The sequence below is a fragment of the Eptesicus fuscus genome, chromosome 6 (genome assembly GCF_027574615.1).
Source record: "Eptesicus fuscus isolate TK198812 chromosome 6, DD_ASM_mEF_20220401, whole genome shotgun sequence".
In the NCBI taxonomy this organism is placed as follows: Eukaryota; Metazoa; Chordata; class Mammalia; order Chiroptera; family Vespertilionidae; genus Eptesicus; species Eptesicus fuscus.
Window position 1 is genome coordinate 30145230 of NC_072478.1, and position 24096 is coordinate 30169325.

The 24096-nt window shown below is 57.5% G+C and overlaps 2 protein-coding genes across 3 annotated transcripts; both read left to right on the plus strand.

Moving 5' to 3' along the window:
• The first annotated feature begins 1600 nt into the window (after positions 1 to 1600).
• FAM174C (family with sequence similarity 174 member C) lies at positions 1601 to 19795 on the plus strand. 2 transcript variants are annotated; one of them, XR_008556325.1, is made up of 4 exons: positions 1601 to 1891; positions 2978 to 3094; positions 3855 to 4034; positions 19737 to 19795. XR_008556325.1 is itself a non-coding variant. In XM_008150821.3 (3 exons), coding segments are annotated over exons 1-3 (396 nt in total). In that variant the 5' UTR covers positions 1601 to 1613; the 3' UTR covers positions 3856 to 4223. The 2 variants fall into 2 exon arrangements, 1 of the variants encoding a protein (XP_008149043.2); XM_008150821.3 differs by lacking the exon at positions 19737 to 19795 and having other exon boundaries at positions 3855 to 4223.
• Positions 10546 to 23562, plus strand: EFNA2 (ephrin A2). Its single transcript, XM_008150694.3, has 4 exons — positions 10546 to 10771; positions 19737 to 20050; positions 21636 to 21701; positions 22175 to 23562. Exons 1-4 carry the CDS (start codon positions 10626 to 10628, stop codon positions 22294 to 22296), a joined length of 648 nt encoding a protein of 215 aa, XP_008148916.1. The 5' UTR covers positions 10546 to 10625; the 3' UTR covers positions 22297 to 23562.
• The last annotated feature ends 534 nt before the right edge of the window (positions 23563 to 24096 follow it).

A 24096-nucleotide genomic window follows, 5' to 3' on the forward strand; every position in this document is an offset into this window, starting at 1 on the left:
GTGGGTCCCTGAGCCTCAGGTGGAGGCTGGGTGGGAAGTGGGGCTCCCTTAGAGAAAGCCTCTTCTGGCCTTGGTTCAGGGCACTAGCTGTACTCAAACCAAACAGACCAGCCAGTCACTTAATTGTCTTCTTGGTTGGTCTGGAGGCACACTTAGCCTAAGAGGAGGAGGTGGGGGTTCCTGTGCTCCCTCACCTGGGATGTGCACCTGTTTCTCTCAGGGCCCTGGCAAAGGTTTTTGTTCCGTTCTTTAAAGAACAGCTTTTATTGATATGGGGGGGGTGACACATTGATTTGTTGTTCCACTTATTTATGCATTCATTGTATGTGCCCTGACCCGGGATTGAGCCCAAAACCTTTGGCCTTTAGGGACAATGCTCTAACCCAGTAGTCGGCAAACTGCGGCTCTTGAGCCGCGGTTTGCCGCTCTGTTGACTAATGAGTTTGCCGGCCACTGTCATATACTACCCTTTACCTCTTTGCACACAATATGCCACAATTTCCTAATCCTCACAGCTTCCAATTACACGGTAACATTTAGTCTAGCAGTGGTCGGCAAACTGTGGCGGTGGCTCGCGAGCCGCAATTTGCCAACCACTGCTCTAAACAACTGAGCTACCTAGCCAGCATGAACTTAGGCATCTTCATCTATGCTTGCCTGTTGAGCCAAGCTTGCTTCCTGAACTGGTGACTTCCTGCTCTGGTCTTGGGGTGCAGAGTTGGAGTTGGACCCTGATTCTGAGGCCTTGGGTCTGTGTGCTCAACTCGTAACAGGGTGGGGGTGGTAGCAGCATTGGGCGTCAATTCAGTGTGGTCAGGATGGCTGAGGTGCCCTTCACTACAGTTGAGGACAGGATGCCCAGACGAGAGCGAGCAGGCAGTCCTACCCTTCAGGAGGGCCTGTCCTGAAGTTCTAGAGCCGGGCTGGGGACCAGAACAGCAAGAGCTCCCAGAGTCCCAAGGCTCCCTTTGTGGCCCATGCGCAGAAGTTGGCATGGCCTTGCCCCTTGCCCTAGTCTGACTCCGCTATGCAATTGGGAACCTTGTGAGGGTGTTGGCTCCCTTGTGGCCTGTAGTCCACTCTGGTCACCCAGCTTTTCTGACTTGTCCCCTGAACTGGGCATTCCAGTTGGTTATAGCAGTGGTCGGCAAACTGCGACTCGTGAGCCACATGTGGCTCTTTGGCCCCTTGAGTGTGGCTCTTCCACAAAATACCAGGTGCAGGCTCGCCTGTACAGTGTGATTGAAACTTCGTGGCCCATGCGTAAAAGTCGGTTTTCGGCTCTCAAAAGAAATTTCAATCGTTGTGCTGTTGATACTTGGCCCTGTTGACTAATGAGTTTGCCGACCACTGGGTTATAGCCATTGGGCTCTGGGCCAGAAGGAACTGAGTCTCAGGCATAGGGCGGGAGCCGAGCCCTAGGTGAGTGAACAACTGGCCGGGTGCAGAGCACTGTGGGACAGCTAGAGGTAAAGCGAGGTTAGCGCCCAAGGGGCGGGGCGCCCCGCACCAGCGTCGAACTCCGCCCCTGCGGGCCATTGGTTGGCACCGCCCCTTGCCCGATGAGTGACGGAGGGCTTGGGGCGGGGTGCAGCCACCGCTTCCGCAGGGCCATGGGACTGTGCGTGCTGCCACGGTCGCTCCTGCCGACGTTGCTGCTGTCAGTGCTGCTCTTTGGAACCCAGGGGGCCGCTTCCTCGTCGCCACACCTCGCACAGACTACGCTCTCCCCATCGCAGGCCTTGACGAATGGGAGCCAGCCAGGCGCGCCTCACAACAGCACGCACCCTAGGCCGCCGGGCTCGCCAGGCTCGCCGATCCTGCGCTCCTTCTACGTGCTTTCTGGCTTCCTCAGCCTAGCAGTGCTCTACTTCCTCATCCGGGCCCTTAGGTATGTCAGGCGCATGCCGGCCTCCCTGGCGTGCCAAATGAGCTCACGCCTTGCGCCTCACGTGCTCAAGGGCGAGCGCCCAGCCCCTGAGGAGTGGGCGTGAAGAGGGCGCGCGTTATCCGGGAACCGGGGGGATAGGCAGTCATGTGATACCTTGGTGCTTCGTAATGCTGGGGCACAGATGCGGGTTTCTCCAACACAGCAACCCAGGCTGGACAGTGCGTGTGGGGGAGGGCATGCGCCCGGTTTATGTTTCTGCTCTGTAGCCCGTGCCAGGCGACGCCCACCAGCCCAAACTGGGTCTGTGATCCCCGACGTCCCTCACCCTAGAAATGGAGAAGAGGGCCCGCTAGACAGGGCCGGACAGAACCGCGCCTTCCTTCTCCAGCTCTTTCAGCACTGGGGCTGGCTGCGATCAGTTTCTTGGTTCCACTGATGTTCTCCCTAGAGAGTCGAGGACCCCTCTTCCTTCCCCATGGTTCACATGCCCTGGGAAGTTTTGGTTCAGTTCCCTGGCTTCCCTGTTTACTTCCTGTCTGGGGTTGACCTCCAGAGGGCTTTTGTCATACAGAGCCGACCATGTTCAGACGCTTTAAAGGGGCCCTTTTTGTCCCCAACCGACACTCCTGTGGGTGCACAGTGGTCGTGTTCCCTCTAAGTACTTGATCTTGCATCCGCTTCAGAAGGCTTTCTTCCTTTCCCTGGTGCCCTGGTGGTTGGTGGTCAGGCCCGGGGACTTTGGCCTGAGACAGAGTGTCTCTGGTACATCCTCACCCCTCTCTGAGACTCGGCTTTCTCATCAGTAGAGTAGGATAACAGCACAGCCTGGGAGGGGGCCTGCCAAGGGAGGTATCCACTTGCCATTATTGACATAAAAGCAACGAATCGAATCACCGTGACTGTTACGAGGCCAAAGAAACACAATTAGACCAGGAAGCTTCACAGCAAAGCTTTGAGGGTCGGGCAGAGGAGGCGGAGAGCAGAGACAACAAAGGATAATGGGGAAGGCAGGAAGCAGGATGGGGTATCAGCTGCCCCTGGAAGTGATCTGAGACAACCACTGATCGTGCCTGGGACTGCTTGCAGGTTGAAGAAACCCCAGCGGAGGAGCTATGGCCTCCTGGCTAACACTGAGGACCCCACTGACATGGCCTCGCTGGACAGTGATGAGGAAACCGTCTTTGAGACCAGGAACCTGAGATGGTATTGAAGTCCTCCCCCCACCTCCAGAATCTCTGGGTGGGTGGGTAGAGCAGGGCTGGAGAGTTGGCAAGACCACTGATTCCCTTGAGGTCATCCACATGCCACCAGGCTCTGTAGCCTTGGGAAGACATGTGCCCCTCCCAGCCTCAGTTTCCCATTTCTTGCAGATGGGAAGGGGCTACAGTCTTGGGTCAGTGCTCTGGGCCCAACCCTGAAGGTCAAGATCAACGTCAGAGATAGAGAATTAACTGCAGGGTGCTGCAGAGGGGATGGGTTGGGTGGTCTCTCCATGGCCCCAGCCCCAGGAAGATCATAGCAGGCAAAGGGAATGGTAGGAAGGAAGGAGGGCAGGACTAACGATCCAGGAACTTCTGGGCGCAAAACTGGGATTGGGCCTCAGCAGGGAGTGATGGCTGTTCAGCCTCACTTGTTGGGGGCATAGGTAAGGAGGCCAAGAGTCTAGGGGGTGGTCCTAGCTTTCTAAGCCTGCCAGGTAAGGCATTGCTATTATGTGGTAGCCCTTCTGGTCTCTTCCACCTCCCCTAGCTAGGGGATCTCTTCTCCCTCCTTCCTCCAAGGTGTGAAGTTGAGCAGGGCCTGGCAAGCTGGGCAGATGGACCCCAGTGGTCCTGGGGGCAGGGGCTGGACAGGTGAGAGGGCTCCCAGTCACTTGGAGGGTGAGCCTCAGGCACAGTGGAGGGAAGTGGATCAGGATAGGCCCATCGCTCCACACCTCTCACTCCTACCCCTCATCTTTCAGATGTTAGGTCAGGGAGGTGGTGTTCCCAGCAGCCCTGGGGGAAGGACAAGAGACTTGGTCCACTCCCAGTGCCTACATACCCTCCGATTCTCCTGCTGGCCTGAGAACTCGAGTGGACCTGCCTAGCCTTCCTGAAGCCACCTCAGCCCTCTACCGCCACAGGACCACCCAGGATGCCAGGTGCAAACCAGAGGGGCCCCCGGCATCCCCATCTAGGATTCTGAGACCCTCTGGTTGGACTGTGACTTATGCTGCTGACCCTCCCTGTGGGAACACTGCTCAGGCCTGGCAGGCAGGTGGGCTGAGGGTCCTGTGTGGGAGTGTCTTCCCCACTGGGCTGGGGACAATAAAGGCAGCAGTGGTTCTGTAGCTGGCACCCAACTCCACATTGGGCCAGACCTGGCATCATGGCTCACAGGCAGGGTGGATGGCAGAACAGGGCTTCATCCAGGCCTGGTTTTTCTTATCTGTGATTATGCTGGGCTTCTATGACCTGTCCCCAGCTGTCCAGAGGGCCCAGGGAGTTGTTCCATGAGGTAGACAAGAAAAATGGGAGGACCTGCCAGTCATCGCCTCTGAGCCTAGAGAGATCTCCTATTCATCCGTCAAAGGCCTTGTAAAGGGGCTCCCTCTTCTGTGCTGCCTTCAGCCTGGGGCCCCTCAAGGCTATATTTTCTGGATCCTCACCTCACCTCATTCACACCACTAGAATCTTTGGGGCTGGAGCTTTCTGTAGCTTCAGGACCCCTGTGCCCACCATGCCCCTCCCCTGTCAGCCTCCTGTAGTATCATTGATGAACCTACCCTGGCACCTGACCTCATTCCCTGTGAGAGGTTTGATGGATTCTTTTTTGGGCTTTTTTTCCCTTCAAGGCACTATGTCTGGGTAGGGTCCAGTTCTGTCACCCCTGCCCCCTGTAAATTTGATCTTGGAGTTTCGGAGGGGAGGGGCTGGCTTGTGGCAGTCCCACTACCTGAGGTCTCTTCCCCTGCTGCCCCGGCCAGAGCTACCATGGCCACGTCATTAGGAGAAGCAGCCACTAGGTGGTAGCCTTGTGCTGCTCAGCCTCTGCTCTGCTGCCTGCTTGGCCCAGGTGTGGCCTGGGCTCAGCCAGTTGCACAGGTGGGGAAATAGGTCCAGTTGGGGGCCCTGTTTCTCATGCCTCTTCCTGAGTTCACTGTGGGATGGGCCAAGCCTGCCCCCTGGGTCTGTCCCTTTCAGCCCCACTGACTCTCCTTGCTGAGGCTGAGCCTGGGTCCCTGCCTGTTTCCAGGTGCAAAGGAGTCATCTCTGCCAGTCAGCTTGTCACTCCTCTCTCCATCTCCAGTCCTCTGAGCTGGTCCCCAGGCTGCTTCCTTGGGCATCTCTATCTGTGCCTCCCCCCAACTCTGCTCACACATCAACTTGCCCCTCCAGTGTCAGTTGCCACCTCCAGGAAGTCTTCCCTCCTGGACTGCTCCCTGCCCCACTTCCCCACCATTCTTTGGGAGGGTCCTGCACCAAGGCACCAGCAGATCCTCCAGGGAAGTTTGAGGAAGTGAGGCCAGAGGCCACTGGAGGCCCCAGACATCACACCCTCTGCCTCTCGGGCTCTGGCTGTTCCCTCCCTATCTGCCCCCACTCCTCTCCACACATGTCTGTCTTCGGTCTCTGCATCTCTGTCTTCTCCACCTCCGAACTCCTGCCTGCCTCCTTGTTTGCGTCTCTCCATCTACACAGCCTTTCACTTGGTCTCCCTCTGTTTCCATCTGTCTCTCTGCTCTCTATCTCTCTCCCTGTCTGACCCACTGGGACATGCTTTTAACAGGTGCACAGACACTGTGCGGGTCCCCCCACCCTGTGATCTGTGCCCCTCTCCCACAGCTCTGAGCGATTTCTTGAGCTTCAAAAGGCACATTAATTACTCTAATGAGGTCAGGAGAGACCCTGCATCTGCCATCTGGAGCCAAGAACACCCTCCAGCCCAGCTGCCTCCTGCCCACCCCAGTGGAGAGGGGAAGGGTGCCCCTTGCTTCCAGGCCCCTGTGCCTGTCAGCACCTGTCAGCCTCACTGCATCCCCCTGCATTAGTGTGGAGTAATTGGCAGCCCCCTCCAAGGTTAATGCAATATTAGCAGGAAGTTCTCAGTGGCTAAAAGCCGGGAGAGCGGCCTGTCAGCATGAGATGAAAGGCCTGGATCCTGGCAGTTTGAGGGCCCCTGTGTGTGGGCATGCATGTGAGGACGGGAAGGGCTTCCAGCACCTTCCTCTACCCCTCACACACATAGACACAGTACACATACAGCACGTGACACAGACTATTACACATAAGGGATAGACACAGGACACACATGCGCACATACTTCCTGCAACAGAGCTAGGGCCTGTGCCAGATCAGGGTGCACAACCCATAGCCCAGCACCTTGTGGCCCTCCCACCACCTCCACCCCCTCCACATGCCCACTGGACATGCAGCAAACCTGTCCCCTCAGCTGTGGGCAGGTTGGGGTTTCCCGCTCTTGGGTGACCACTGTGTGGCCTCTCTATCTTGGGAATGGGGACAGGTGGGAGCTGGATGCCTCTGGCTCATTAAAGCAGCAGCTTGTGGCCGGCTGCCTCAGGCCAGCGGTGGGTGGTAGTCATGTTGTCTTCCAGGAACTGGGGGTTCTGTGTGTGTGTGTGTGTGTGTGTGTGTGTGTGTGTGTGTATGTTTTTATTGGTTTTTAGAGAGAAAGAGAGAGAAACATCTATCAGTTGCCTTCAGTATGCCAGGTCCGAACGTAAAACCTGTGCTCTGACTGGGAATCAAACCAGCAATCTTTCGTACATGGGATGACACCCAAACACCTGAGCCACATTGGCCAGGGCAGGAGTGGGGGTTCTTCTGCTGGCTCTGATGTGGGCTCCCTGGAACATGGCCCCAGCATCCAGCAGGGCCGCATTTCTCTCACCTAGGGTCATCAGTTGAGGCAGCTGTGCCCTCCTGGGGTTCCCAGCATCCCAGTTCTGATTCCCCATCCTCTCTGGTGGTTCAGTGCCCCTCATACTCCCTGGAGGAGTGCGAGCTGCCCTCCACCCCATGATGTCCTAGTCCTGGGCCGGTGTGGCTGTGCAGGTGCACCCAGACCTGTGCTACCCAGCACAGTAGCCATATGTGGCTGTTTACAGTCAGAGTAAGAAATTAAACGCCCTGCTTCTCATCATAGTGGCCACATCCCATGTGCCTAGTAGCCATGGGGAGCTGGGGGCACTTTTATGGGACAGTGAAGATCTGGAACATTTCTACCCTCAAGAGAAGTCTAGCCTCAGACCGGCCTGTTATCACCATGGAGGATGTGTCTCTGTTCAGGCCTAGGGCTGGGAGGGTGGGAAGGAAGGAAGGAAGGAGGGAACTAGAGGGTGTGGGGCCTGTCAGTCACTGGCCTTGGCAGTTGCAGGAATCTTAGGTCCTGCCTGAGATTTCAAGGGCCTAGCTGGACACGAGGGTGGGAAGTCTAATTTATCAGCAAGAGAATGGGATACATTTTTATTCAATGACAGAAGCCAACACCCCCACAGCCTGGGGGAATTCTTCACCCCAAGTGCTGGCTGGGCTGCTGCAGAAGCCCTCGCCCTGCTCTGACCAGGGTCAGTGGAGCTCCCTGCCTACTGAGGCCACCATTCTTCTCTGCCAGAAACCTACCTGACTGAGCTGGGGCATCTGAAAACCACTGGAGCCAGAGCAGGCTGCAGATTTGGTCCAATTTATTCTGTAATGAGAATTTTTCCCTGTGTATTTTTAGCCTTCTTCACAGTGCTGTGGCCTTTGAAGGCAGAGGGATGCTGGACACTGATCCCTACCCTGGGGACTTGTTCAGTGGACCAGATGGCAGATGATGGGTAATAGGTACTGGGTGGTGGGTGAAGAAGGGTCAGTGGGTGCTGGACTGGGGTAAGTGGGTGGTGAGTGATGGGTAAGGGGTCAATGAGCAGTGGGTGCTGAGCATAAGCTAGGTGCCAGGTCTGCGTCTGGCTGGGACAAGATCCTCCCATGAGTCTAAGCCATACCCTGGAGCCCAAGAATGCAGACCCAGTTGGATGGGGATAGACCCTCATCAAAGACCCTGTCCTGGGGCTGACAGAGAACCCTGGATGACCTTGACCCTGACTGAGCATTAAACCCAAAACTTAAATCTTGTCCCCAGACTGAGCCTGAAGTCCAACTCTTGACTTCAGAGGAAGCTTACACCAGAATGACCTCTGATCCCAGCTGATCCCCTTGGCTGTTGAGGATGGAGACTGGGACAGCCCCCAGCCCTGGGAGGGAACAGGGCCTCTTGGGTGCCCATAGCTGGTTCCAGCTGAGCCGGGGTCTCCATGAACAGCTGGGCAGCTGTTCCTGCACCTCCACCCTTGCCTTGCCTGGGGCTAGGCCTTAGAGCTGCCCAGCCCTCCCCTCCCTGGGCCCCTCCAGGCGCAGAGAGATTGAATGGGGGACACATGTCTTTGTTCCTATCCCTGCTCCAGCTCTGACCTTGAGAGAGAGACAAGAACAGAAGGAAACAAAGCTTCAGCTCAAATCTGCTCTGAGGAGGCAGTGGTGGCTCTCGCAGAGGTGGCCCCTGCATGCAAATGAGCTGACCCAACGCTGGCCTTTTTGGAGTAGGTCCCCTCTGCCAGTGGTGTCCTGCCTGATCTCCTGTGCATGTCCAGTGCTGCTGGGTTTGACAGCCCCCACCCCATCTGTGAGGTCCCATAAAGTAGGAGGATTCTCCAACGGCCAAGGAGACTTCTGGAAAGGACCCCTCTGCCAGACAGGATGCTGGGCTGGGCCAGGCATGCTGGCACTCTGGGTACATGGCAGCACTTTCTATGCTTGGGCCAACTACTAGGTCTCTGCTTAGGATACTAGGTCTCTGCTTAGGAACTGGCTGCCCCTCTGCTTTCCAAAGAACCAGCCAGCCAGCTGGGCTGAGCCCTTGCTCCAGGGATGTCCGGAGAGTTTGTCTGAAGGCCCAGGGCACCACTTGTAGACAGGTTCTGGGCCTCCTGGGTTGCCCCAACCACCACCTAAAGGCAGGTTCTTTCTTCCTCAGAGTCATTGGGCCAGCCCTGGGATGGGCATCTGCAGTCAGGTCTGAGGATAGGACCCACAAGCCAGAAGAGACTGAGCTGAGTTCCCTAGAGGACAGAGGACTGACAATCTTATCCTGTGGGAGGTGGAGGCCCAGGGTCAGATGAGCCTTGAAGGAAGAACAGAATTTCAATGAGAGAAGGATAGGTACTCCAGGTACAGCCAAGTGTGGCTGGCAGAGAAGTGGGGTCAGGGAGAAGCTTAGGGGGCAACATAGTGGAGGTGTGTGGCTGGGATGGGTCTTGTTCGAAGGTTAGTTTGTCCATCTCTTGCTTCTCATGGTCCCTGGGAGGAGCTTCAGCCATCTAGATGGGGACCCTCCAGTTCAAGAGCTCTTGGTTCTGGACCCTGCAGCAGGCCTGGGTGAGGGAAGCAAAACCTGGCTGGGCACCACTGGTATTTAACATTCAGCACGTGGTGACAGCATAACTCCACAAGCTCGGTCTGGTGAGGCCGTGGCATGCATACAAACCGGCTATGCCCTAGCCGGTTTTGCTCAGTGGGTAAGAGCATCAGCCTGTGGACTGAAGGGTCACGGGTTCGATTCTGGTCAAGGGCACAAACCTCAGTTGCAGGCTCTATCCCCAGCCTTTCCCATTCTTCCCTTGTCAGACTTCTGCATGTTGACTTACCTGCTGAAGGTGCCAAGGTATGGACTCCTGTTCCATTTTCTAGATGAAAAAACAGGGGTCCAAAGAGGTGTGACTATCCTGTGGGCTCCCAAGAGGGCAGAAGTGGATTTTGTTTAGCCCGACTGCAAAAGTCGCCACCAGGTGCCCTAGCTGGTTTGGCTCAGTGGATAGAGCCTCGGCCTGTGGACTGAAGGGTCCCAGGTTCAGTTCTGGGCAAGGGCACATGCCTGGGTTGCAGGCTCAATCCCCAGTAGGGGGCGTGCAGGAGATAGCCAATCAATGATTCTCTCATCCATGTTTCTATCTCTCTGAAGTCAATAAAAATATATCTCCCTTCCTCTCTGAAATCAATAAAAAATATATTTTTAAAAAGCCTCCACCAGGTGACTGGAGAGGTGTTGTGGGCTCAGCCTGGTTTTAGGATTTTGGTTTGAAAAATGGGGGTGAGTCATCTCTGTTCCTCCTGCTCCTTGAACTGCCAGGCTCTGCAGATGGGCTTGGTGGCCTGAATGGAGGTGACAGAGAGGAACTCGGGAAACCTCGATCAGGGCTACATGGTGATGTTGGGATCTCTGGAGCAGGACTCTGGGGGTCCAAGCAACCAGACCAAGGACATGGACGGGGGAGGTGTCTGGGAAGCTTTGGCTAGGGCTGGGGGCGCGGTTGAGGCAGGAACCCCCGCCCACCCCCGCGTGGCCTGGGCACGGCAGGAGGGGGCGCCCGCGGCCCTCCCGGCGCTCGGGAGGGACAAAGGCTGGAGCCCCGGCCCCTCCTCGGCGGGTGCGGCGGCGGCGACGGCGGCCCGTGCTCCGAGAGTCCGCGCGGCCGGGCCGGCGCCCGGGGCGACCCCGGCGCCCCGCCCGCCGCCGCCTGACTTCTCGGCGCCCGAGGTCGTGCGCATCCAGGCAGGGGCGGCCAGGGATCTCCAAGCGCCGGCGCGCCCTCCTCCCGCCCGCCTGCTCGGCGGCGGCGGCGGCAGCGGCAGCAGAGGAGGCGGAGACGGCTGGCAGGCGGCGGCCAGGCGAGCGCGGCGGCCGGACCCGGGCCATGGCGCCCGTGCAGCGCCCGCTGCTGCCTGTGCTACTTCTGCTGCTCCTGCCGCCGCCGCCGCCGCTGCCCTTAGCGCGCGCTGAGGACGCCTCCCGAGCCAACTCGGACCGCTACGCAGTCTACTGGAACCGCAGCAACCCCAGGTGAGCGCGGGTGGGGACGGGGCGCTGGGGACCCCGGATGCCCCCCTCCCGGGCCCGGCCTCCCTACCCTGAGCTTGGGTGTCCCGTCCCCCAAACTCGCTGCTTCTGGAGTAGGGGGTGCCCGGTCCCCGGGGAGCCCCCAGGGAGTCCCGGCACCCCCGGAGTTTGGGGTACTCGTGCTACTCATGCATTCCCCTTCCGGGGTGCCCCACTGCCATGCAGTCTTGGGGGACTTGCACCTGCATGTCCCAGAGCGCCGCCATCCCCGGGAGTTTGGGGATCCCCTCTGGCATCCTCAGAAGCTGTTCAGCTTTCTAAGTTCCTTTCCAGACTTGGGGGACTCCATCCTTGAGGCTCTCCAGGGAAGGTAACCCCCTTTCAGAGTTGGTGGGGATCCCTCGGGACCTTGGCACTGAGCTGCACCTGGAGATGGGGGACCTTGGCCCCCTGGGTCCACAGGTACATCCTGCCAGCAGGTCCCCAGTATAACTTGAAGAAGTTGGAATGGACTTTCCTACTGACCCAGGTCCATCTGCACTCTAGGGGTTTCAGGTCCAAACTTTGTAGGTCGGGGGAGACTGAGGTACCTAGGGAGCTGGGGGGTCAGTCCCAGGAGTCTTGACTGGTAATACCCTCGCCAATCCTCCTAGTGTTTGATGGGAGAAACTGAGGGGCAAAGGGGATGAGCAGCTGGCTCAAGGTCATGGCAAGGGAGCAGAGCTGGGGCAGGGACCCAGGTGGCCTCTTTCCTAGCCTGCCGAGGTGCCAGCACCTGCCTGCCTGCCTGCCTACCTATACAACCTCCTCAGTGCTGGGTGCTGAGTAGAATTTGGGGGGCAGCAAAATGAGAAAAGTTTGCTGGTGACTGACCATATCCTGGACATCAGCAGAAGCCTCTCTGGGCTGTCCCTGGGTCTTGAAGGCTGGAGTAGGCTAGGGGTCCGATGGCAGATAGGGCTCCAAGGTCCCATGGCTTTATTATCAGCTCCAGCTCTCAGGGTCGCACAGCTTTCCCGTGGTGGCAGGGCTGTCCATGGGGGGTCTCAGGTGGCCAGCCTCCCAGCTCCCTGCCCCTCTGCCACTGATCACTTCCTCTTCATTTCCAATTCCTGCCATGTGCCTGTCTAAGCCTGCCGTCCCCCCACTGTTCCCGGCTGTCCTCAAGTCTTTGGGCTGAAAGTTGCATAAAGGGCAGTCTTTGAGGCAGGCTGTGGGACAAGGGTGGCCAGTGTCCGCCGTGGGGGCAGGGAGTACGCCCAGACACTCCCCTCAGTTGCCCAGCTGCAGGGTCGAAACCTGGAGCCCAGGATAGAGACCCCATGCCAAGGAGGGCTGGCCAGGCCACCTCGGACCCCTTCCCCTCACCACTAGCCTCGCTGGTCACGTGGGTTTGATTAAGGCTATTCCCTGAAGTTGGCTGAGCAGGGAGCCCAGCGGGCAGTGCTTCCCAGCCCAGGTTTTTGGTTTCAGCTCCAAAATCCCTGTCCCTGTCATGGCCTGTCCTTTGTTCTAGCAAATGCCAAACACATGAGGAGCTGCAAACAAACCAGGACGAACCAGGGTGAACTGGGACAGATGGGGGTCATTGGGGCAGCCCTCTGCCCATTCTGCCACAGGGCTGTGCTGCTGGCAGGATCCTGCCAGGGAAAGGAGGTGCCCAGTCCTGGCTCTGCTACCACTTGGTCACTGCTGTTGCTGACCCAACAGCCCCGCTCTGAGGAGCCGCCTAAGGGGATGGCCTTGCTTGTCTGGTGCAGACCCTGGCCGGCACACCTTTCTCACTTCCCTCTCGTCCTCCTGCCTGGGGTGTCCCATGTGGGAGGTGACCCCCCTGACAGCTGGTGATGGGGGTGGGGGTTGGATGGGTCCAGATCCGGACTCCATTCATTACTGAAGTTGGGGGCTCTTCCAAAGGGGACCTTGGTGCCTGGGGACCCTTGGGAGGTTTAGTGCCCAGCGGTGGCTGGACTGGAACCTGTGCCCAGTAATGGGGTATCTCGGAAGGAGGGGTGGTGCTGGGCCGCAGGGTCTGAGGGCACCCAGGAATGGAACTTTCCCTAGGGCACCCAGTCCAGGGACCACAGCCTGGGGAGAGGCACAGGGTCGGAGAGCAGGCCTGAAGAGTGAGGCAGTCCCAGGAGCAGAGGTGAGAGACAGGCCTGGTTGGAAGAGCCAAGGATGGGGTCAAAGCAGAGAGACTGGCGGCTGTTGGCAGGCTGAGGAGACAGAAACGAGAAGAGCGGGTGGGGTCACTGAGCCTGGAAGAGGCACACACAAAAGGCACTGGGAGGAAGGGACAGAGCTAGGGCTGGGCAGCTCGAGTCGGGGACAGACAGGCAGAGAGAAGAGAGGAGCCTGAGCGGCTGTGCTCAGGTGGAGATGTCAGGCACTGGTGGCATTGCGGTGCGGTCAGCCACCCTCGCATGGCTGGGCCTGGTACCTGCACTGAGGTAGTCAGTGTGCAGCTGTTTCCCAAATTATGTTCTCCTACGGTGCAGGTCATTTCCTTTGGCCTGCGGGCTTCGTAGGAGCGGGAGCCTCGCACCTACCTCGACTGCTGTCGTAGGGTGGGGTCCTGTCGCCAGTCCAGCCACCCTCCCCTGGCACCCCCACCAGCTGCTGTCCATTGCTGGTGTCTCTGAGCCTGTCCCTAGCTGGGCTGGGCCAGGGTCCTGGGCCAGCTGCCCTCACCTGGCCTGGCCATGGGCCGAGTGTGGGGCTACGTGTGCATTTGTGCACATGGGGGGTGCAGGGGCTGCAGGATGTGTTTGTATGTGTTGAGGTGTGTTCTTGTTCCTGATATACAGTGGGTCCTAGGGACCCTGGGAGGTGCATGTCTGTGTGGCAGGGTGATACATGTGCCTACCTATGTATGGCGGCCCTGGCTTGTTTGCACATGTGTCTATGTGATTATGCCTGGAGTGCACACGTGTGGAGGGTGTAACACACATTTGCAGGAGTGTGTCTGTGTGTGGAATGTATGTGGTGTCTGGGGGTACATATGCCTATCTGCATATGCTTATTTGTGCATGGGGAGAATGTGTGTGTGTGTGTGTGGTGTACACATGTGTGTCTTTCGTGTGTCTGTTTGTGGAGAGCACATGTGTGTCTGCATGTGCAGTCTGGCTCTGGCTGTCCCAGGGCCTCACTGGTGGTGGCACAGTATGCTTTCCCTGCCCACCCTTCACTTCCTCTTTGGGCCAGGTGGGTCCCTGCTGGGGGACCTGTCCAGATCCCTCGGGTCCCATGCTGCCTGTGGTGGAAAGCAGTGGTCACCAACCTTTTGGACCTCATGGACCACCAGTGGTCCACGGACCACCAGTTGGCGACCGCTGGTGTAGAGGGTTCCATTGAGGTTGACAGCGGGTACCATGCAGGGCGCCTGCCAACCCTCATACTCCCCACTTGACTGGAACACCTCAGCCAGACTAGACCCAGCTGTGCCAACCTTGGTGTGGGGGCTCTGGGCTTAGTGCCTACCCCCACCAGGCATCTCGGGCTCTTGCCACCTTCCCCTGGCCCTCCAGATTACCCACAGGGTGGATGGGCAGCGGCCACATTTCCTCTCAAATGACCTGGTGGGAAGTGTGGGTGTGGGGAGGATGTTCCTGTGGTGTAGGCGTGGGGCCTCTATCCCAATCCCCATCCCTGCTGGCCTTGCCTGGGCCTCTGGGGGGAGCTGGCTCTGAAGGGGCAATGCTGCATTTTGCCGCATGAGGCTTTTTTGTTTTGTTTGAAAGAAACTCACCCTCTGAGGCTTGCGGGGCTTGGAGTCTGGGGGCCTGGGGCCAGAAGGTGGGGTCCAGTAGGCCGTGGGAGGGCCTGGACTTGGATTTATGGATCCTAGAACCCTAGGTGTGATCTCAGGTGGGCAGCTTGGCTGCTCTGAACCTGTGTCTCTTCCATGAAGTGGGGGCTGGCAGGCTATGCCCCTCCGCAGATGGCAGTAGGAGTCTTTTTTTTTTTTTTTTTTTTACATATACTTTTATTGATTTCAGAGAGGAAGGAAGAGGGCGAGAGAGATAGAAACATCAATGATGAGAATCATTGACCGGCTGCCTTCTGCATGACCCCCACTGGGGATCGAGCCTGCAACCCAGGCATGTGCCCTTGACCGGAATCGAACCTGGGACCCTTCAGTCCACAGGCCGATGCTCTCTCCACTGAGCCAAACCAGCTAGGGCATGCAGTAGGAGTCTTTAGGGGCACAGAGAGGAGAAACCGAGGCAGTCCCTGTGGGCAAGAGGAGGGGCCTGCAGGCCCCCAAATCCACAATGACAGTGATGTTCCAGGAATAGGTGACATGGCCAGCCATGCCCCACCTGGGAGGGAGCTCAGACCCCACCAGGTGGGAGTGACTCAAAACTGCCCCATTCAGCCCCTGGCACTGCTGTCCCCACCATGCTGCTCCCATCCTAGATTGATGTGTGAGCACAAATCACACTGAACCTGGTGGCCAGCCAGACCTCACTACAGGTGCACACGCCTGTCCCTGCACCCACCTGGTTATTGTAGGCACTTGGTCTCCCATGCCTCAGTCTCCCTGTCAACCCAAGGATGTTGGCTTCAAAGGGCTTAATTCACTGCACGGGTCAAGTTGCCCCCTCACCCAGCCCACACCCCAGCCATGCAGCTTCCTAACCCACCCATCCTGTGCCTCCATTTCACAGACCCAGAGTAAGTGAGTCATCCAAGGCCATGGGGAAGCCAGGCCCAATTGGGCGTCACCCCTCTCCAAGAGGCAACCAGGTCTGGGCCTGGCCAAGGAGTGTCAGGGACACTGCGTGCATTCTGGGGGAAGACAGGCCTATACATCTGGGCCATGTCTTACTGAGACTGAGGCCCAGGGCTAGAGCTGATTCTGTGTCCCCTCCCCACCTATTGTGCCCACCCTGCACTCAGTGTATCCCCTGTACCCAAAAGGCCATACATGTTGTTTCCAACCCTGCATTACTTGGGGCCCTAATTTCCCCCGGGGGTCCCTCCCAGCCGCCCCGTCCTGGTGGCCAGGCCTCAGATGGAGATATGTCTTTTTGGCCCCTGGAAAGCCTAGGGGTGGGCACTGAGGCCTTAGGGACCTCACTGGGAGCAGCAGGCAGGGACAAGTGGACTCTGCCCCACTAGGGTGCCAGATGGGCACCCAGGGCCCGGGCGTGCTACCCACCTCACCAGTGCCTCAGTTTCCAGTCTGGGAAGTGCCCCCACCATTTTGGGTGAGATCCTTAATTAGTTGCTTTGCTATTAGCTCCTAATGACTTCACAGTTGCCCAATTGGAGCTAAGTAGCAGCTTGCCAGGTGGTTGCGGAGAGGGGGCAGTTGGCAAGGTTGGGTGGCCATGAAGGGCAGGACAGGGAGCCCTGGTGGGTGAGGGTCCACCCAGGGCTGGGAGGGCTGCCTGGAGGAGCAGACGTTGGCAGGGTGATCTAGATGGAGGCAAAGGTGTGGCTGGTGAGGGTGGGGTTGGGGGAGGGAGCAGGAGGTCTGAAAGCCTGGGGAACCCTCTGCCTAGGAAAGATCCCAACTCAGTCACTAACTCCTTGGTGAGAATTTCTCCTCTATCTGCTGCAACCACAGAGTATTTTCGTATCAAGCTAAGGCCCCAGTGGAGGAAATGAAAGCTTTGTATTGAAGGCACCAGGAACCAGGCACCAGGCTCAGGTTTGGGGCTGGGCCTCTCTCACACACAAACAGGGTGAGGCGCCTGCCCTGGCTTGCTAGCCAACTTGGAACTGGGAATGCCAACACAGCAAGGCAGTCACTATTTTATTTTATTGTTTTGTTTTGTTTTGTTCTGTTCTGTTCTGTTTTGTGTGTGTGACTCCTCACCTGAGGATATTTTTTCCCCCATTGATTTTTAGAGGGAATGGACGGGAGGGGGAGAATTAGAGAGAAGCATTGATGGGAGACATATCGATTGGTTGCCTCCTACACTTGCCCCACACATGCCCCAACTGGTGCCAGGGATCGAGCCTGCAACTGAGGTATGTGCCCTTGACCGGAATCAAACCCACAATCCTTTAGTCCAAGGGCCATTGCTCTATGGAGCCAAACCAGCTAGGGCAAGGCTGTCACTACTTTAAATCCAGGAAGGGGAAAAATGGCCCACTTAAGGGGGGTTGGGGTGGGGCTTCTCCTGGAACACGCCTCTCTTCCCCATGTGGAGGCCACTTTTTGCTCCCCAAGACTCTAACACATTGAATCCTTGGCCTTTGTTTGATCAACAAATATGTATTAAGCACCAAATATGTATAAGGTCTGTGTGGTCACCAGGAAGGAGCAGAAAAGGAGGCCAACCCTCATTGTCCAGGAGGGCAGACGGTGGACTAAGTAGAGGTAAAACTATGATGATATTGTAATGAGATACATGATAAGGTTGGGGAGGCAGGGAAAAGCATTCCAGGCAGAGGGACGAGTGTGTGCAAGGGCCCTGGGGTGGGAACAGGAACAGCCAAGAGGCTGGTGTGGCTGGAAGGCAGGCAGAGGGTGACAAGGGGACTGTCAGGGCCACCCGGGGCCTTGTGGGCCTGGGAGGACAGTTTTATTCTGAGCAGTGGAGAGAGTTTGGAGCCATTGGCTCACAGTCTGACTGACATTCAGAAAAGAGCCCTGGATTTTGGGAGACACGGAGACCGGCTGACCTGGTGGGGTGCAGATATCTGGCTTCTGAGCCAGCAAAGAAAGCAGCCTTGGTCTCTAATGCTTTTCAGAAGGTGAAGAGAGAATGATGGTAGCATCTGGTGCAGTGGGCGGGGGGCGGGGAGGGGGGTCAAACGTAATGGACACAGAGGTGGAGGGGGAAGAAAGGGTCACGCTGTGGCCCCACTTTCCCAAGTCCATTCTGGTCTCAAGAAAGCCCTGCAGAAAGCCAGGCTCTCTCTCGGGCTATGTGCATCCCTGGGCATTGTGCCAGGGACAGGAAGGGAAACTGAGGCCCAGAGGTGTTGGGGGCCAGGATGGCAGCCCTTCCAGCCTGGCACCCCCTCCATTGTGGTCTCCCCTTCAGGGCCCTGCATAGGTACTAGCCAGTCCCCAAGTGGGTGCTTGGCTGCCGTTGCCATCGATTGGCTGATCAATGGGGCTTTCAATGGGGCCAGGAAGGAGTGAAAATGACTTTTCAAAAAGCCTAGAGCAACTTCTGCATCAATCAAGCCCAAGGGGCTGAAGGACAGACAACGCCTGGACAGCCTTGGGGCAGCCTGAGGGATGGGCAGAGTCCAAGGCTGACCCTGGTCTTAGCCTGGCCCTGGTCCCAGCTGACCCTGTCTCAGCCTGACCCTGGTCCCAGCCTGATCCCCCTTCCTGCGGCTAGCTGCCAGACACATGTATTCTACAAAAACCTTCCCACCTCTGTGGAGGTGGAATGAGTTCTTGATCCCTGAACAAACCCAATAGAATGGGGAAGAGGCTGGGGAAAAATCTGCTCCTTTCCGTTCCCAGAAATTCTGTGAGCCTGGATCTTAGCTACCGACTTGAAATCACTGCTGTAGTCATGGATGGGGAAGCTGAGGCACAAGTGAGCAGGGTCTTCTGCCTGCCTCATTCCCACTTCTGGGGGGTCCTGCCCTGCCTGGTGCAACATCTCAGGGGGCCAGCCCCTACCATCTGATAATTCTGCTGCCCCCTCAGGTGCCAGCTGTGCCAATTAGTGCTCCTGGCATGGGGGTCACGTAGAGCTCCCTCCCACGGGCTGGGGCTGCTAGCAGGGTGGGTACAGAGACAGTGGCGGGGCTGGGATCCCTGCAGCTTGCACCCTCCCTGCCACGCACCCTGGCCGGGTCTTTTTCCTTGCCTGTACAGGGAGGAGGAAGACAGGGGCAGCCTGAGGGAGCCTACACTCGCTTAGGCTTTTTATGTGCTAATAAGCCCCTCTTGGGAGGTCCCCTGTTGTCCCCTTCTGTCCAGGCTGCGTTCACATGACAGGGACCCTGGGGACCATGTCTGGAAGATCTGAGAGCTTCTGGTGCTGTAACCCGAGGTGGTGATGGAAGGGGAGCTGCCGGTCTCTGGCTCAGCTGACCTCCATGCTCCCAAGACAAGGCTGGGTCAAGAGGGGCTTCAGCTGCCAGACAGTCTAAAGGGACCTCCCTGGCAAGGCTGGGAGGCGGAGATGTCATGGGTGGGGGAACCGGGTGCAGTGACCAGGAACTTGGGGGGCAGCTGCCTGATCCCGAGGCCCCCGAGCTGGGGTCACACAGGATGGAAGGGGTAGGGCTGGGAGTCGAATCCAGGACACCTCTGAGCTAGGCCGAGGGAGTGCCTGAGGTGTGTGTTCTTCACTCTGCGCCCCACCGCCTGCGGGAACACCGAGGCAGAGCTTGCCCAGAGGAGGCCAGAACTCCGGGCCTGTGTCCCCAGGCCGCCTGGGGCCTTCCTGGCCAGCGGATCTGCAGCAGGAAAGCCAAGGAGGCTGCATCTGATGGGCAGGAGAGGGGGTTATCTGGAGGAGGGGGTGTCGAAGTCAAGCCGTAATGTTTCTGGAGAAGGACTTCCTGGTGGGGGAACAGCTTGTGTGAAGCCTGTTTGCCAAGAGGGGCCCAGATGTTGGGCCTGCGGGGTGGGGGTGGTGTGTGTGTGTGTGTAGGCGCTTCCGAATCCCTTGGTACGTGCTCGTTTGCATGTTACCCTGAATGCGGTCCCTCCCCCTCAGCTCCAACCACGTTGGGGCCGCGGGCTCAGGCGCCTGCCAGCTGACCGGTCTGCTGGGCCAGGGACTTGCAGGGTGGGGGTGGGTGCCAGACCGGGGGACCGTGGGCTCGCACCCTCGAACCTTCCCTAGCTTCCGCCTAGCGGTCTCCTAAGACCGCCCCCAACCGCGTGCTGGTCACGCCCCCGCGCAGACCACGCCCCTCAGTTTCCCTCCCTCGGCCCCTGCCCCCGCGTTGGCGCGTCCCCCGAACTGACTGTCCCGGACCGCGCTCTGCCGTCTGGTCCCGCCCCCGAGCTCACCGCCGGCCCCGCTTCCAGGTTCCACGCGGGTGCGGCGGACGACCGCGGGGGCTACACGGTGGAGGTGAGCATCAACGACTACCTGGACATCTACTGCCCGCACTACGGGGCGCCGCTGCCGCCGGCCGAGCGCATGGAGCACTACGTGCTGTACATGGTCAACGGGGAGGGCCACGCCTCCTGCGACCACCGGCAGCGCGGCTTCAAGCGCTGGGAGTGCAACCGGCCCGCAGCGCCCGGGGGGCCGCTCAAGTTCTCCGAGAAGTTCCAGCTCTTCACGCCCTTCTCGCTGGGCTTCGAGTTCCGCCCGGGCCACGAGTATTACTACATCTGTGAGTGGGCGGGCGGGGCGGGGCCGGAAACCGGGAGGGGCGGGGCCCGGGGTGGGAGGCCAGGGCGTGGTTTCGGCCCCCTCTCCTTGTCCCGCGCTGGCCTCTGTCCTGGGGTGGGGGGTCAGCCTCTTGGAAGGTCTCGTTATCCTCCCAGCAAGCCCTGGAGGCCCACTGTCAGGGTCCCCATTTTGCAGATGGGGAAACTGAGGCCCAGAGCGCGGCGGAGACCACATATATATGTGACCTCAGCCTCAGGATCAGCCACTGGACCTCTGTTCTGGGGGAGCCGATGACCCCACCATCAGTCTGTCCCACACTGAGACCAACGCTGCCCAACCCCCCAAAGCACTGAGGGGGTACACTTAAGCAGACCGAGTCTAGTGGGAGAGTGGAGCCCTGTCAAAGCCAGGGGAGACAGCAGAGCCCTTGTTCTGCCCAGCACAGCCTGGCTTGGGCAGGGATCCCCCTGGCCCTACCCCTGCCACACCATCCGACCCCTGCTGCCGGAAGGGACCCAGCTCCTCAGCATTCCGGCTCCTGCTGTGTCAGATTAAACTTCACAAGGCCCCCTTTCCTCCTCTTCTGCTCTGTTTGGACTTTTTCTTTTTAATTCAGGGAAGAAAGGGGTGGAGGCAGGGGGAAGAAGGTGTTTAAATTAAATCCTGTAACACAAGAAAAAATACATTTTCTTTCTGAGATGGGAGTTTCGTAAAGACAATCATTGTAATTATTTGTCCTGTCTCTGTGACAAATGTATTGTTATTATCTGCTCTTTATCTTCATCTCCCAGAGTAAGGGGCTTCTGGGGGTTGGGGCAGAGGTGGCAGCCAAAGACGAGAGGACAGTCCGAGAGGACAGGTGGGGTCAAGGCTTGCTGCAGCTCTGGGTGCCCACAACTATTTACATGTGTGCTCCCTGCCAGCCCCCTCCCTTCAGATTCGTGGCTGAGCTGTGGCACCACCCCTTCCCTGCTCCAGGGCCCTTGTCATGTTGGCCAGGAAGCAGGGGGCAATAATGGTGGCTTTTTAGGCATGAGACCAGTGTATTTCCACTTCCATATGACCTATGTAGTGTGGGTTCCAGGAGAAGTGGAATCAGACTCCCTCCCAGGGTAACTGGCTTCTATTGTCTCCCAGATGGAAATAATCATCTCTGAAGTATCTACTGTGTGCCAGCTGAAGCCCAGATAAGGGGTGATTTGTTAACAGTAACCCAGAGAGCAGGGATTTGCTCCCATGTTAATCATTTGGTTATACTGAGTTTTGGCTGATCAATTGAAAACAAACGTTTTTATCTATCACCTTTGAACCTTGCTCTGTACATGATGGAGCTAGACACAGACACCTCCAGTTTCTGAGGCTAGAGTTCAGCAAAGGGAGGGTCAGGGGACATGTGCAGGAGGACTTCTGGGAAATAAGGTGGGCACTGTGTCTGGGGCTTTGATGTATGATTAGGAGTTTTATGGGTGGATCCCCACCTGGGGTCAAGGATGGGGTACCAGCCTAGGGAAAGGGGTTACAGTGCTAGGAGGTCTTGGCCACCCAGACCCCCCCTGCCCCACTAACTCACAACCCATTTCTTCTAGCTGCCACACCACCCAATGCTGTTGACCGGCCCTGCCTTCGGCTAAAGGTTTATGTGCGGCCAACCAGTAAGTACTCAGGGAGTCGGGCAGGGTCCAGGACACCCTTGTGTCCTCATTGAGAATCCACTGAGCGGTCAGTAGAGTCAGGGGATGATCACAACACAGCCTGGGAAGTCCCACAACCTCAGCAAGGGCAGGCTCTCCCTTGAGCCTCAATTTCCCCATCTGCAAATGAGGACATTTCAGACCTTCAAGAGTGAAGGTTGAAGCCCATTGCTAAGCACCTCGCTGAGGCCGTAAACCCCCAGGTGTGGGCATCAGGGAAGTTTCCTGCGATGGACCAAAGGGCCTGGGTTCTGAGCTCTTGAAACACCATAGCCACACCCAGAGGCAAGGGGACTCCTGCAGCTTTCACCCGAGTGCCAGGGTTGAGACATTTAATGATCAGGTCTGGATAAGCCCTAGGAAGCAGATGGAGGGGTGGCCACTTAGGGAGGGGTCTGGGCTGCTGCTGACTGTTCTGTCTCCTTATCCCCCAGACGAGACCCTGTATGAGGCCCCTGAGCCCATCTTCACCAGCAATAATTCGTGCAGTAGCCTGGGCAGCTGTCAGCTCTTCCTCAGCACTGTCCCAGTGCTCTGGACCCTCTTGGGCTCCTAGTTCTGGCCCACATGATGCCGGCCCCACCTGGACGACCGAATCCAAGACCAAATAGAGACGCCTGGCTCTCCCTCGCCTGGTGCTGCCCCCACCTACAGGGGGGTGTCTACCTGCTCCGGAACCAGCCCCAATGACAGGGGACAGCCAACAGCCCCTGATGCCCGAGGGGCTGGGCATCAGTACAGCCCCTGGCCAGCCCATCTCATCAGGGGCACTGGAGAACCTGAGAAACTTATCAGTGATGTTGGTTTTTTTGTTTGTTTGTTTATTTTTCATGGTTGGATCAGAAAGGCTTGAATTTTTTATTTAATTTATTCCTTGCTGTCGCCAGTGACTTTGAAAGGAAACACATTAGTTTGGGGGGGGGAGGTCCTTGGCTCCCTGGGGGATGGGGATGGGTAACCCCTAGTCTGGGTGCTCCATTTGTTGGGTCCTGGCTGGAGACCACTGCAGTCCCCCCAGATGCTCCAGGATAGGCCAGTATGAGGCAGAAGGGTAAAGGTGAGACCCCTGGATTCTGGCCTAGGACTCTGAACCCACCTCAGATTCTCGTCCCCTCAGCCCCACTCTCCTCACGCCTGGTGATTGCCTCCCAGAGTGGAAACCCACGCTGTTTCACCAGAGGCCCCTGGAGTTCCCGCCCACTCCGGATCACAGCTCCCTACTGTGTTCCACAGCCTCTCGTGATCACCCCTGAGCCCAAGAAGACCTTACATCTCTGTAAATAGAGCCAGGAAGTATATACTGTGGTTTATTTTTACTGTATTCCTGAGGACGAACTGGACAGTTTCTTTTCCCCCTCACATCTTCAGGAGGATCTTTTAATTTGGTGGGAGGGTGGGTGGACTTTTTAGAGTAGAAGCCACACTTTGCAATAAGCTTGTTCGTCTGTCAGAGCCCTCTTCCTCTACTCTGTGACTAATAATGTTTATAAGAAAAAAGAAAACAGGACACAACAAAATGGGGGGGGGTGGACCTGCCAAAAAGAAACCCCCCTCCCAAAGACACTTGAATGAAGCAAACAGCGCATTTATACAGATTTCATATTTCTACCCACCTTTCCTGATCTGTGTTTTATATATATTCTATAAAAATATATATGGTGCACAGCTGCTGGGAGACCGCCGGCGTGCCAGCTGGGGGGCCTTTTGTAGGGGTTGGCGTGGGTGGTGGTGTTGCCACGCCTGGAGCTGGCGACGGGGCCTCCCCCCTCCCGTCACAATCAACTTTGGATTCTGTATTTTTTAATAATAAAATAAGCATAAACCTCTAGTGTGTGCATCTATGGTAGGCCGGTGACCCTCAGAGGAATGCTTTGAGCTAGTAATTTGGGAGTCAGGTCCATGCTAGGGAAGGGTGTCCTAGAAGGACATCTGGGGATGATCATGATTGGTTCTTTTGTTCTGTGCATCTTCTAGGCCAGGCCCTAGAATAAGCATTTTATGGGGCATTATATCCTTCCTTGCCACCCGTGGGCCTTGGTTTCCCCCTTTTGAGAAGTGGGAACAAGCCCCCTATCCCCCAGGGATCCCTGGGAGGATGGAGGGAGGACAGGCGGGCTCTGAGTATGCAGCAGGGGCTTATTAAGTGTCTCTTGGAGCACATGATGGGTCTCTTAGAAACCAAATTCTGGCTCTGGCCATTTTGGCTCAGTGGATAGCCAAAGCACCAAATATGTGGAGCATCAGCCCGTCGACTGAAGGGTCCCAGGTTTGATTCCGGTCAAGGGCTCGTACCTCGGTTGCAGGCTCTATCCCTGGTCAGGGCGCATGCAGAAGGCAAGCAATTGATGTGTCTCTC

Bases quoted from the DNA above. Each gene is read 5' to 3' on its own strand.
- FAM174C (XM_008150821.3), top strand. From the start codon at position 1,614: ATGGGACTGTGCGTGCTGCCACGGTCGCTCCTGCCGACGTTGCTGCTG. The intron at 1,892-2,977 runs GTATGTCAGGCG...GACTGCTTGCAG, and splicing joins TTCCTCATCCGGGCCCTTAG to GTTGAAGAAACCCCAGCGGA.
- EFNA2 (XM_008150694.3), top strand. From the start codon at position 10,626: ATGGCGCCCGTGCAGCGCCCGCTGCTGCCTGTGCTACTTCTGCTGCTC. The intron at 20,051-21,635 runs GTGAGTGGGCGG...CATTTCTTCTAG, and splicing joins CCACGAGTATTACTACATCT to CTGCCACACCACCCAATGCT. The intron at 21,702-22,174 runs GTAAGTACTCAG...CTTATCCCCCAG, and splicing joins GGTTTATGTGCGGCCAACCA to ACGAGACCCTGTATGAGGCC.